At 43.3% G+C, this 12,854-nt stretch overlaps 1 protein-coding gene across 9 annotated transcripts in view; it reads right to left on the bottom strand.

The window, feature by feature from the left end:
* Positions 1–5,051: 5,051 nt before the first annotated feature.
* The window catches only part of LOC134205632 (solute carrier family 41 member 1), a 282,172-nt gene continuing 274,369 nt past the window's right edge, over positions 5,052–12,854 (bottom strand). For all 9 annotated transcript variants that reach the window (XM_062681057.1, XM_062681053.1, XM_062681060.1 and 6 more), the window contains one exon: positions 5,052–7,272. In XM_062681057.1, the coding sequence (XP_062537041.1) occupies positions 7,256–7,272 (17 nt within the window). In that variant the 3' untranslated portion in view covers positions 5,052–7,255. The remainder of the gene's footprint in view (positions 7,273–12,854) is intronic.

Raw genomic sequence — 12,854 nt, 5'->3', positions numbered from 1 at the left:
GAAAGAGTTGTTCGAAGTGCTCGAACCAGCGTTTCAGCTGGTCAGTTGGGTCGGTCAATAACTGATCATTAGCGTCTTTCACAGGCATCGTTGCATTAATCTTCGCCCCGCTTAAGCGTCGTGAGATATCGTAGAGGAGGCGAATGTCCCCGGTTGCGGCGGCTCTCTCTCCTTCGTCGGCCAGAGAGTCTGCCCACGCTCGCTTGTCCCGTCGACATGAGCGTTTTACTTCCTTCTCAAGAGCCGCGTATCGTTGAAGGGCTAAGACTTTGGCTCCTCTGGTTTTTGATCGCTCCATCGCGGCTTTGGCTTCTCTTCGCTCCTCTATCTTCCTTCAGATCTCTGGGTGCGCAGTTCGCCTAGATTGTTCTCGTTGATGGCGATGAGGGCATTCTTGATGAAGGACCGTTTCACCGTGGCATCTTCCAGTCGGCGTGTGTTGAATCGACGTCCAACTCTTTCCTCCTGCCGACGAATCCACGCAATGCGCAGGCGTATTTCTGCGATGAGGAGGTGATGATCATACGCGATATCGGCACTACGATTATTCCGTACATCAAAAAGGCTCCGTTTCCATTTTCGGCTGATGCAGATGTGGTCGATTTTAATTTTCTGTAAAGCCGTCACGAGAGACCCACGTGACCTTGTGAACCGGTTAATGAGGGAAGAGCGATCCCCCGATCACCATGTCGTTATGACCACAAAATTCTGCGAACAGCTCTCCGTTTTCGTTCATTTCTTCGAGACCATGGCGTCCCATAATGCGCTCATGGTTCAAGTTGTCGGATCCGATCTTCGCATTGAAGTGGCGTCCCACTACGCAGAATTGTAATCATTTCAATCCACAATAATAGGATTTTCTTGTGTGCGTCCCACCAACGAAGAGGAAGAAACACTCGAAATGCGAGCGTCCCACTATGCAGAATTGTGATCATTCCGATTCACAATACTTAATTGTACTGTACTTCGTTTTGCTGGTATTGATCGTGAATACAATCCTCGCTGTCTCCCTCTTAAAAGGCACAAAAGCCTCTTCCACGGCACGGCGATAATATCGATATCGTCCACAAATCTCAGGAGCATATGCGATTATGTGATAATGGTACCGCTTCTTTGCACACCAGCTCTCTTGATCGCTCCCTCGAGTGCTTGAACAGTAGATTCGAGAGTGCATCACCCTGCTTTAATCCATCTAAGGTAACAAATGACGTCGATATTTCATCCGCAACTCTTACAATTGATTTCGATCCGTCCAACGTTATACGAATGAGTCGTATCAATTTCGCTGGGAAACCATGTTCAAGCATAATTTGCCATAATTCATTCCGTTTCACTGAATCGTGCGCCGCCTTGAAATCAATAAACAGATGATGTGTCTGCAAGTTGTACTCCCGGAATTTATCAAGGATTTGTCTCAATCTGTTGAACAGAATACGGGACATAATTTTGTACGCCGAATTAAGGAGGGTTATTCCTCGGTAATTGGCGCACTCCAGTCTGTGCCCTTTCTTAAAGAGAGGGCAAATGAGGCCGTCCATCCAGCTAGCAGGCATTTCCTCGTCTTCCCATATTTTCGACATAATATGGTGCAGAACTTCATAATGCTGCTCACTGCCATGTTTGAGAAGTTCAGCCGGGAGCTGATCCTTCCCCGCAGCCTTATTGTTTTTTCAGCTCTTTAACAGCTTTTTTTACCTCATCTAGACCACAGATTATCAATAAATTCTACTCGGAATTTAGGTAGTTTTTCCGTTTTTCCTTTCTTTCCCATGATTGTTGTCAAAAATAAAGCAATATGCAATATTTGGGTAAACTAAACTCAGCTTTGGTTAATATGTTTTAAGTGGATTAAGTTAAACTACTAAGTGTTAGGAAACTCATTTTACTCAAAATTGGGTTATTGGTCCATAGTACGGATTTAAGCTAAAACAACCCACTTTTGAGTAGTTTTGGGTTTCTGTGTACTGCATAATTGCTAATGATCTTTAGCACTCCACCATTTGAATACTTGATGTCAGCACTTAAAGTACTTCTACTATAACCAAAGTCATTTGAAAATTTTCATTATATGGTCATTTGAGGCAACTAGAATAATAGTTTCTTTCTCTGTTAAGTCGTTAAAAACAATTAAACGATGCATAATTACTTTGCATAGTTAAATTAATAAACATAAAAGCTACTTGTAAATTAAATTACAGCACCATTCATACTTGTAAAAGAAACAACAAGCCAACGTTAATAATTTTTACTTGTATTTTCTTTATGCAACAGTTACTTGTAAGTTCCACTAATATTATTAGTACGGTTTACTTGTAATATTAGTCTTGTAATTTTATACTTGTAGATTCATTATGCAACAAAAATACAAGTTACAAGCTACGCTACTAATATTATTAGTAAAATTTCGATTATGCTACGTTGGTACTACGTTGGTAAACGTTGGTACATACTCTTTTTTTTTTTTTTTTTCTTCCTAAACAATGGAGGGGGAATCTGCTCAACAGACATCCTGGGTTGACCAGGAAGTGCTGGGTTAGGGGCCACCTCCAATGAGGGAGGCAGGACTGCATCCCCGACCAGCTAAACCGTTTCCATTGCCGCCAAGCCCATAGTCCCTTCGGTACAACCAGAAAGTAATGCTTCACCCTCGAGGTTAGCTGCGTGTCCTTGCAGCACCGAACATCGTAACTCGCTTTTTTAGAAGAACACCATGGTATCGTGCCAGCGCGTTGCCGGCTTTCCAGGTGGCCTTACCACGCCCTATGTCCTCGGAAGGTGGGAAGGGTCGACTTCGCGCCTGCTTCCCTATGCACGACTGGTATCAAGAATGATGATGCCGCGTGCACCCCAAATTGACCTTTCTGCGATAGGGCCTATTCGCCAGCACACAGAGGGACTTGCCGACGCGAGGCCTACGCCTGCCCCAGCCTTGACGAGGACCCCTTTCCGTCCTCGGGCTCGGAACCCGCCCGGTTGACCGACGCCGCGAAAGCGACGATACCATGTTGTTCTTCCCGCGGCCACTTATTCGATAAAAGGATCGAGTTCGACCACAGAGCATGACCACCGGTATGACCCATGAAGCCGACTCCGATCCCTTGGACCACCTCTTATTTGCGCCTGAACTAGCCATCCTTGAGTCCACGCGCCACCTTCTGTGTAGCTCCGAGACGATTTGGGCGATAGCCGATAAAACGGCGTTCCAGCCAACTTCGTCTTTACACATCCTCCGAACTAGGTTGTCCGGGGTAGTGTCCAGACCGCATGTGGCAAGCATGTGGTCACGCATTGCGCGAAAACGTGAGCACACGAAGAACACGTGTTCCGCCGTTTCCTCTAAACCTGCGCACACCAAACACTCGGGCGAAGCCGAGCAAGCCAGCTGCTTTACCTGCACTTTGATTTTGCAGCACGCTTAAACGCCGGGCACATCGAACCCCCATGGGTGCTTTGCTGTTCACAGCTTTGCTGGAACAAATCAAACAATTGGGAGGGTTCGTGCAGCATTGTGCCTTATGTCCCTCCAATCCGCAGCGTCGGCAGAGATTGCTTCTGTCAGGGCCTTTGCAGTCCCATTGCTTGTGCCCCGGTTCCAGGCACTTGAAGCAAACTTCGGGTTGCTCGTATATGCGCACAGGGCATACCGACCATCCCACCTTGACGCTCCCTAACTTGACTACCTTGGAGGCGTCCGCTGCAGATAGCCGAACCAATGCTACCTGCGTCCCTGCCGGACCTTTCCGTAGCCGAACGGCTGCGGTGGGCGTCTCCACTTCACACTGTCGCCGCAGTGCCGTGACGAGCTCTCCGACTTCAGTGATCTCGTCCAGGTCTTTAACCCTTAGATTCACCTCCGTCGTGAGTGCCCTCACCTTGACCGTCTCGCCTAGGACCTCCTCCGCCAACTTCTTGTAGGCGGCGCCCTTTTGCGAGACGCCCCGCTTCAGCTCGAGTATCATCTCGCCCATACTCCCGGTACATACTCCTGGCAGGATCAACAAAATGTGCACCTCAGCATCGCACATATGAAGCACTTATCATGTTTGTATTGCTAACACTCGCGACTCACCTCCTAAGGAAGGTAGGATTGACTGACTTCGAATGTGTATCTTGTACGATGCGATGGCTGCTATTATCCGTCAAGGTGACTGAGGAACAGAGGTATGTTAGGTTTGTTCATGTTTATGGGCCTGCTCAATATTTCACAGTTTCAGTGTGACCATTTTTCATTCCTGTTCCCGCTTTTCCAGGCTCTACAGTATCGAAAAAGGAAGTGTACGGCAAGCACGTGCGTCGTAGTTATCCCGGTAGACTTATCTGAACTAATCTGAACTATGGAATCGATGTGGTACAGAATATAGTTGACCTTGTAGACTACACATGTCATAAGACAAGCTTAGTACTATTCCAAATGCCACCACGTTTTGTATTTTTTTACAGATACGTATTTCGAATTCAACTGTGAGGCCGTCTCCAGTTTCTTTTACTTGACTCGACTTCACCGCGATTAGCTCTTTTTTGCAAATCTCTTTCGGACGCTTGATTGGCCCAATATGTAAACAAATGCGGATATACAACAGTAAAGCACATATGACGATTGGGCAAATCAAGCATACGAAAGATGTTCAATTTGCAAAATATAGCTAATCGCGGTGAAGAAAAAGCTATCAGAATTCGAGTACCAACTCGCAAACGTGATCTTGTTGTATGTGGTCTTGTTGCGTAGTGGTTATCACGCCTACGGTTGAGCCCCTCCAAGAAACATGGATTTTTTTTCCGTAAATTTAGTGCTTTTTCTACCTGTCTACCACCATAGGCTAGTCTGTCAATAAATTTCCCTGTCGGTCATTGCGCATGGCGGAAAGTGGCGCAGTCTTATGCCCGTGCCATTGACAGTCGCCTAAAACCTCTGCATATCGTTTCAATCCATATTCTCTTGAGCTTTAGCAGTCATACTCTCTTCAACATTGTACCAACAGAGCTCTAAATAAATTTCTAATTAGCCGGGATATACTGTCATCAAATATCATTTTGAATAAATAATATTCATCTCGTTGATGTTCTCAAATGCAACAAGTTTATTTTCATGGTTCTTTCTACTTTTCACCGATGTTTTGATGGTGACCACGCCATTTTTGTTTTTCATTCAGTGGTACTAGCTGAATTGCGATGTTTTGATTGAGGATGGCCCATTTCACATGAAGGCGTTCATCATACGAGCGTGCCGCATACCGAACTACTAGAGGTTCACACAATTGGAACCAATCATGATTTGAATGTCCATAAGTCTCATAAACTTGTATATGACATGATACATTTTATGCGATATGTTCATTACACGATCGTCATCATGTGAAATACCCATTTGAAATTTATTTATTATGGTGTCATGTCATTATTAGTTGTATTAGAATACCTAGTAAGCTAACATGAAGCAGTATGAAATGAATATTCGAAATCCAACTCTAGAAAACAAACTAATAAAAACAATGCACTTCACATTTTCAAAGGGCACTCATCTCAACAAAAAAGGAAGAATAATTATTAACTTTTCATTTCATCCTAATGTAACACTTTTAGTGTGGTCAAAAACGAAAACTGCTCATTACTTCAAAATAAGCTTTCTGTCACTTAAACCCTTCAATCTTATTGTAATTGAGTGAACAACTTCGAACAATAAATTAATTCGACTCTATGTGTTCTCTAACTCGATGTAAATCCATACTAATCTGATTAGTTTATTCAAAGTTTCACTTCTCAAACTCAATATTTTTTCCAAGGTCGATGATTTCCTTCATACCGAGCAAAGGAAAGCTCACTGGAAGTAAGTGGGCTCTTTACAGCTGTAATCAAACTTTATTTTTCAAATTTTCTGTCCAAAGTATGTCGGTATTTATTTCATTCTGCTTCAGTCAAAATTTCACTTGGAATTGTTCATACCTTTCTAACAACTTCAACGCTTAAATGGATTGTAATACATATGTGTTATCTATGATATTGGGATCAATGTTGTTATCATTTTCCGATGATTTTTCTTTCACAATTTAATATTTGATTAAATTTATTCGGGGGTTCTTTCATTAAAACCTGTGGTTGTTTTCTTTTGTGTTAGAGTGAATATTTCTGTAATGTAACCTTATTGGTTTTCATCGTTTTATATTTATTCTCTCAGTTTGTGTTAAATATTCTGTGTTGCCAGATTATTTCAATAGTTCATCTTAACTGAGAAAAATATTTATATTTTCCTAAACCTGCCCTGAATATGTGTTTCATTCAATTCACGTCTTTGCCCTCGCTTTTGCTGGTTGCATTCTTCTTCATATTTGATTATTATCTAGAATTTTTACCTTCAAAACTTTTCTTCAGGCTTCCTTCTTTCGTTACCTCAAAGTCTCCTTTTTGTTTTAATTAGTATCACATTCTTTATTCCGTTAGTTATGTTTTCATGAGTTTCTTTCTTGATTCTCGGTCGTTTCTCTATTTATTTTCTAAACATATTGAAGGACCTCGCAACAGTGATTTTTTTCCATTTCAATCTCTTATTGTCTTATATATAAATACTTGTTTACGTTTTGTCAGAGCAGATAGATGCAGTACTTCATGGTCAACATAATTTGTTATGGATGCGAAGCGAAGCTTTGCTGATGAAACTATAACGTTTTAATACGGCAGAAGGCAATGATGTGTGATGTTTTTCTTCTTTTTTTTACTCATGTTTCGACCCAAAGAATCTGTAGAACATTGAGGCACTACACATTTAGAACTTCCTAAAATATGTGAAAGCCTTGCATTCCTATGTTTGTTTTGTTTTCAATTAGGGATTTAGCAGTTTTTTTTTTTAGATTATGGCATTCGAAAGTATCGTTGCGATATTATTCACTTGTTTACCGCCGCTAAAACAATTTAATTAAAAAATAAATCACCGTTTGAGCTTGATACAATAATAAGCTAAATAAATACTGGCATCCATCAAGTGCAACATATTGAAAGTCCAAAAATGATACGTATCATAAATTTGTAAAAAGAAATCATCTATCTCCAAAGCATGAACATGTTGTTATAACAAATATCGACAATTAAAAAAACGGAAAACTAGAACATATTTTTTTATATTCAGATACCACAAGGTCTGATTTTGGCAAAGGTACGTCTATTTTGCGTTGCTGTTTTTTTCATAAGATAAACGTGTGCGCGTACAATAGAAACGATAATAAACATTATCAGATATCCCTACTTGAACGGACGAACCCGCCGGTTAGGCCAACTGTGGAGCTGTGGAAACATAAAATGTAATTCTAAGGGTGAGATGGGTTTCTGTTTCAAAAATAAAAATGTGCGGTTGCAGAATGTGAAAGCAATAAGGAAATGTTATGTGTGGTGGATTCAGCCTGAGAATCTTTTATTTAATTTTGATTTACACATTAGACTTAAAAAATCATCAGTAATTTGAATTCTACACTATACATATAACTACTTGAGCACGTGCGCCATTGAATGGCGTTTAGACCATGCACAGTTTGAAAAATTTAATTGAAGCATAAAATTTGGGTATGTGGAGAGGGAAAAATTAATAGTTCATGTTGGAATTAGTGTAAAGCTAATTTATTTGTAACCACAATGCATCATTTCACTCAACTTCATCCTCACTCTCTATGATGCCATCTTGATGCTCGCGGCCAGCGAGCTGGATTTTGGCTACAAATAATGGCGCTAGCTCACCGATCGAATCATCAGTTTTTCAGCTCGATCAAGGGCCGGGTACATGAACTTCCCGGTGAACAAAATCACTAACAAGTTACAGAGCAAAGCCGTGACGTGGAAAAAAAATCCATTACCAAAGTTACCAAAGGAGTGCACCAAAGGCACGTTTTTGGCAGATTTGAACCACATGATGGAGAGAACGGTCTGTGGAGATTACGTTTTCGCTTCGTCGGGAGACTCGGTCACGCGAAAGGTGCCGAAGCGAACTGCTCTTGGCACAGCTTTTGAAGAACAAAGTATATTCGTCGTTGCCAATCGACGATGCCGGCAATCCGCCGAAGAAACGTAAGAAGCAGCAAACGCAGCTAGCGCGCAGGTGCAACCAGAGTGGAACGAAAAGTGCTCGCTGGTTTTTATGAATGGCGATGCGTCGGATTTGCGCCCGAAGATTCGCCAGATGATCGCTAGGGTGCTTGTGGTCGTGAGGACTCCACGACATGTAGAAAGAGGAGCTTCAAGTAGAACTCAGAAGTTGCGGCCTGAATCCAGTGGCTTTACACAAGATCGCTCGTCACGACAAGGCGAGGAGATATCGCGACCAGCTTTATTTGGTCCATCTGGGACACGGCTCCACCACATGGAAAGATCTGAAGCTGGTCGGCGTTATAAATTACACCATCGTCGTTGACTGGGACGGTGTCGGCCAGTGCATCGCGACGTCACACAGTGCACCAACTGCTTCAATTTTGGGCACGGCACCAGAAACTGCGGCATGAAGGCGCGCTGCAACATGTGTGGCGAACCCCATCCGACCGACGAATGCGACAAGATGGAGATGGCCGATCCTAAGTGCGATAACTATGGCAACAAATATCGGGTCGTGTTCCTGCACTCAACGAGATGAACTATGCGGCCATGATGGCTCTTCGACGAGTGATTCCAATCGTTCCACCGTTGCAACCGCACAAGCCACTGGCAGTAGCAGTTGCGTCGGTTCAAGCTCCAGCACCGCCGGGTCCATTCTCCAGCGAATGGCCCCCACTCCCTCTTCCTGGATTCCGTCGAAAGCCGAAGCACGAAAATGCCGTACCGGAAAAATCTGCTCCGCTTGGAGCAACTGATGCCCATCTTCGCCCAGCTCGGCACTCTGCTGCGCGGATGTAAAACCCATTTCGACCAGGTCTTCATTCTTGGCATCTTATTCATTGAAAATGGCTGCTAGGATGAGGCTGGTCAACTGGAACGCTTGCTCGCTCAAGAGCAAAACCATCGAGCTGAAGGATTTGAACTTCAACATCCCGGACTTTCGCATCGTATGACTCGACCGGCCGGGAGGGGAGGTCGTGTGGCCATCGTACTTCAATACAACATCAACTGTCGAAGTTACCACTTTTGTCAATACAATCATGCTCATCGCGGCGTACTGCCCAACTCAATCCAAAACCGGCGATATGATGAACGATCCGGAGCCCGGATTCCCTCACTTGAGTGAGTCGGTCCAGAGTGCATGCTATAATCAACCTGTTCATCACAAATGCACTCCCGGCCAAAAGTTTGGGTTCACCCTCGCAAAATATAGGCAAAAGCTTTTGGCCGTATTTTCGCCGTTTTACATATGGTAAACCGATCATAAGTTTGGGTTCACTCTCTGGATAGACGATTTCATTTAGTCTAGTGCCCTGGCTTATACACTGATGGGCAAAAGTATTCGTATGTATTCATATAGATTACCATAAATAAAAAACGTTGGACACCCAAGGAGTGACTAATAATCATCTTAGCTAAGTCACTCCCAACGATTCAAAAACCATCACACAATAATGTAAACGGAACGGTTGGTACGAGATGTCCCCGTTCTATGGCTTAAATGTGAAATCAAGTTAAGAATTGATTTTCACTGTTACATTAAACAACGCTGCACAGTAGGCCTGGCCGCTTTGATGTTTGAAATACATTTATGATGTGCTTCAAACATAAATAATGACAAGAAAAGTGATAGATGCAGTCAAGTCTATCACTTTCCAGGATTCTTTCACGAACTGGCTGTGTATGTGTAGACTAGACTCTCCGGATATACGATTTAATTTAATTTTAGTCGAATATTGTCTGAAGTACAGTTCTTGACGTTTTATTTGGAAACTATCTTTCTTCAATTTATATTTTGCCTAAATTTAAACTGGAAAAAAGGGTGAACCCAAACTTATGCCCGATGCATACCATGCATTTTGATTTTTAAAAATAAAACAAGATTTTTTTGACGAAGTTTCATCAATGCATAACAAAGATGATTAAAATTGGGTTCCGTTCCACTTTTTGTTTCGAAATTTTGTGAGCCAAATCAACATATTTTTACAACATAGATTTAAGAAAAATGTGTATCTTTATGTATTATTTTAGCACATAAAAGAATAAAAATTTTAACTTTAAAATACCTACGATGCTAGGTCTACTTATATTCTTTGTTTTGAGCTAACAATACCCGAAATCGGTTGTAAGACGGCGAAAATACGGCCAAAAACTTTTGCCTATATTTATCGAGGGTGAACCCAAACTTTTGGCCGGGAGTGCAAACTTTGCACGATCATATTTCACTGCCAGTTGTCAGGAGCTTAACTCGGACGACTATCCGATGGAGTCGGAAGTGGTCTTCTTAGTCTATCCCCATCAGCAGTCCCGGCGAAATTGCCACCGAGCAATCTGGCAACGATTAGAGCAGGTCGTCGATTCCAACATCCACTACGAGGCGCCTCTCGAAACTACGGAGGACATCGACTTACAGCTGCGCTCCATCGAATAGGCGATTTAAGTCGCCCGAAGGCAGCATGTACCAACAGCTGGTCAGGTAAGGAACACTCTAACCAATGGTACACTCACCAAAGATTTGATCCGTTTACGAAATGCCACTCTGGGGCTGTGCCAGCGTACTCGGCTGCCTGCGCTTAAGACACGTTGCAATCGCTTGACAAAAATCATTCAGGCCAGAATGGTGGACCTAATGAATAGTGATTTCTACAATAAGATCCACGCTTTTCCAGACTAAGTCGATCTGGAAATTGACCAAAATTCTAAAATCCAAACCTCGTCTACGAGCATGTCAACAACGTTCATCTTATTCCCAACGACTTCTCGGAGGAGTTGGAAATCTCAGCTGGAGAATTGACGGCAATCATCGAAAAACATAAAGGCTCCGGGCTTCGACAGCATCCTGATTCTTGAACTCAAACATAAGAGTGTTCCGTTCTTCGAGCCCCTTTTGCTGATCTTTAATCAGTGTCTCCATCTCAGCTATTTCCCATCGTCCTAGAAGTCAGCGAAAGTCATCCCCATCGGGAAGCGTGGGAAAGATCCATCATCTCCGAAAAGCTATCATCCTACATCCGATTACTTGAGTCTACCGAACACCACAACATCTTGCCGAGGAACAGTTTGGTTTCCGACGCGGTCGATCAACCGTAAACCAACTGACCCGACTTTCCAACAATTGCCATGGTCTTACTCGATGTGGAGAAGGCATTCGACAATGTATGGCATGATGGCCTGGTGTATAAACTACAACGCTACAATCAATCAGCGGAGCGAGTTCCAATGCGCACGACATCGTTGCTGGCGTCCCCCAGCGCAGTATCCTCGGGCCCCTGCTGATTAACCCGTTCAACTCCGACATGCCAGAGCCTCCAGAAGGCGGCATTCTGTCTCTGTTCGCAAAGCGGCAAAACTCCAATAAGGCCTGGATGCCCTGAAAGAGTAACTCACCAGCTGGAAGATCTGTATCAACGCGACGAAGACCCAGGTCATCATTTTCCCCCACTTCAAATGCCATAAACATGTTCCGCCTGGGGACTGTAAAATCATCCTCAATGACACGACTGTGAAATGGGTCAATGAGGCCGACTACCTTGGCTTGACCCTCGACAGCAAGCTTATCTTGATATTGATATTGGTGCCAAACGACGATGGGTTTTCAACTCTGGATAAGCAGTAGGGTGCGGCTTAAATGATTATGGAAAAATCTTGCTTGAATGGTTTTGATGGGCTGCCCAATTTTTCGGTTCTATTTGATGCAGTGATGCTATAGACGAAATTCCAGCCTAATCGATCAACGTTTGGACGGTGCTAAACTCGTTGGAAGTTAATATGGAAAAAAAATATGGAGGAACATAGTAAAACCTGATGATTTGCAGTTAGCTGGCACCATTTATAATTTAAATAACTTTGATACTCATTCAGTTCTTGCAGAACTTAATATAAAATGTAATACCGCGAAATATAAGCGGATACCTTATTCTTCGGTCGGGGATGTGGTCAAAAAGTTAAATCTGTCAAAGAGCCAAGAACCGGGAGGGATTTCACGAGTACAAACTGCAGAAGGCTCCAAATCGTGCCGAACGGCAAAATGCGGTGTAAAGTCGCGCGCCCGGAAATTGGACACCCAGATTTTGAAGAAGCCTTATTGTGTCATCATGGATGATGAGACTTACGTCAAGGCGGACTTTTGGAAGCTTCCGGGGCTACTGTTTTGCACCCCCCACCACAAGTTTGATGTCCCAGAGGAAGAAAGAAAAGAAGAAATTTTCAAAGTTTTAAAAGTGTTCGTGACTACCGGGACTGTAAACTCTTTCTCAAGGAGTGTTTTCAAAAGCAAGCGTCTGATTTTTCTGTCAAAGCAACACGAGGGCCCTAGTTTTTCTGGTCGGATCTAGCTTCCTGCCACAATTCGAATGTTGTCCTGGAGTGGTACAAAGCTGTTGGGGCCACTTTTTTATCCAATGGCGGACATGAACTGAGCTCTATCCCACCCACCCAACGCACCTCCACTAAGGCCCATCGAAAAATACTGGGCTATTATGAAGCAGGCACTACGGAAGTATCCCAAGGAAGTCTCGTCTGAGGAAGACAGCATTGCATTGGCGTAACTGCAGGGGGGGGCTAGAGATTCCAGAAAGGCAAAATCTTGAGTTTTCAAGAAGAGGTAACAAAATTTAATTTTCACTGGTACGTATTGTCTTGCGCTCGGTTCAAAATCCAGGAATCATTCAATTGAGTGATTTATTCCAGAGTTTGCCTTCGCATAGGTCAACCGGAACTGAAATGGCATATAATCGACTCGCCCTTTGATATGTGCCCTGCAGAATATCCGACCGGCAATAGGGACA

This window comes from Armigeres subalbatus, chromosome 1 (assembly GCF_024139115.2).
Source record: "Armigeres subalbatus isolate Guangzhou_Male chromosome 1, GZ_Asu_2, whole genome shotgun sequence".
In the NCBI taxonomy this organism is placed as follows: Eukaryota; Metazoa; Arthropoda; class Insecta; order Diptera; family Culicidae; genus Armigeres; species Armigeres subalbatus.
Note: the sequence above shows the minus strand (reverse complement) of the source record. Positions and strands in the feature narration are given on the sequence as shown.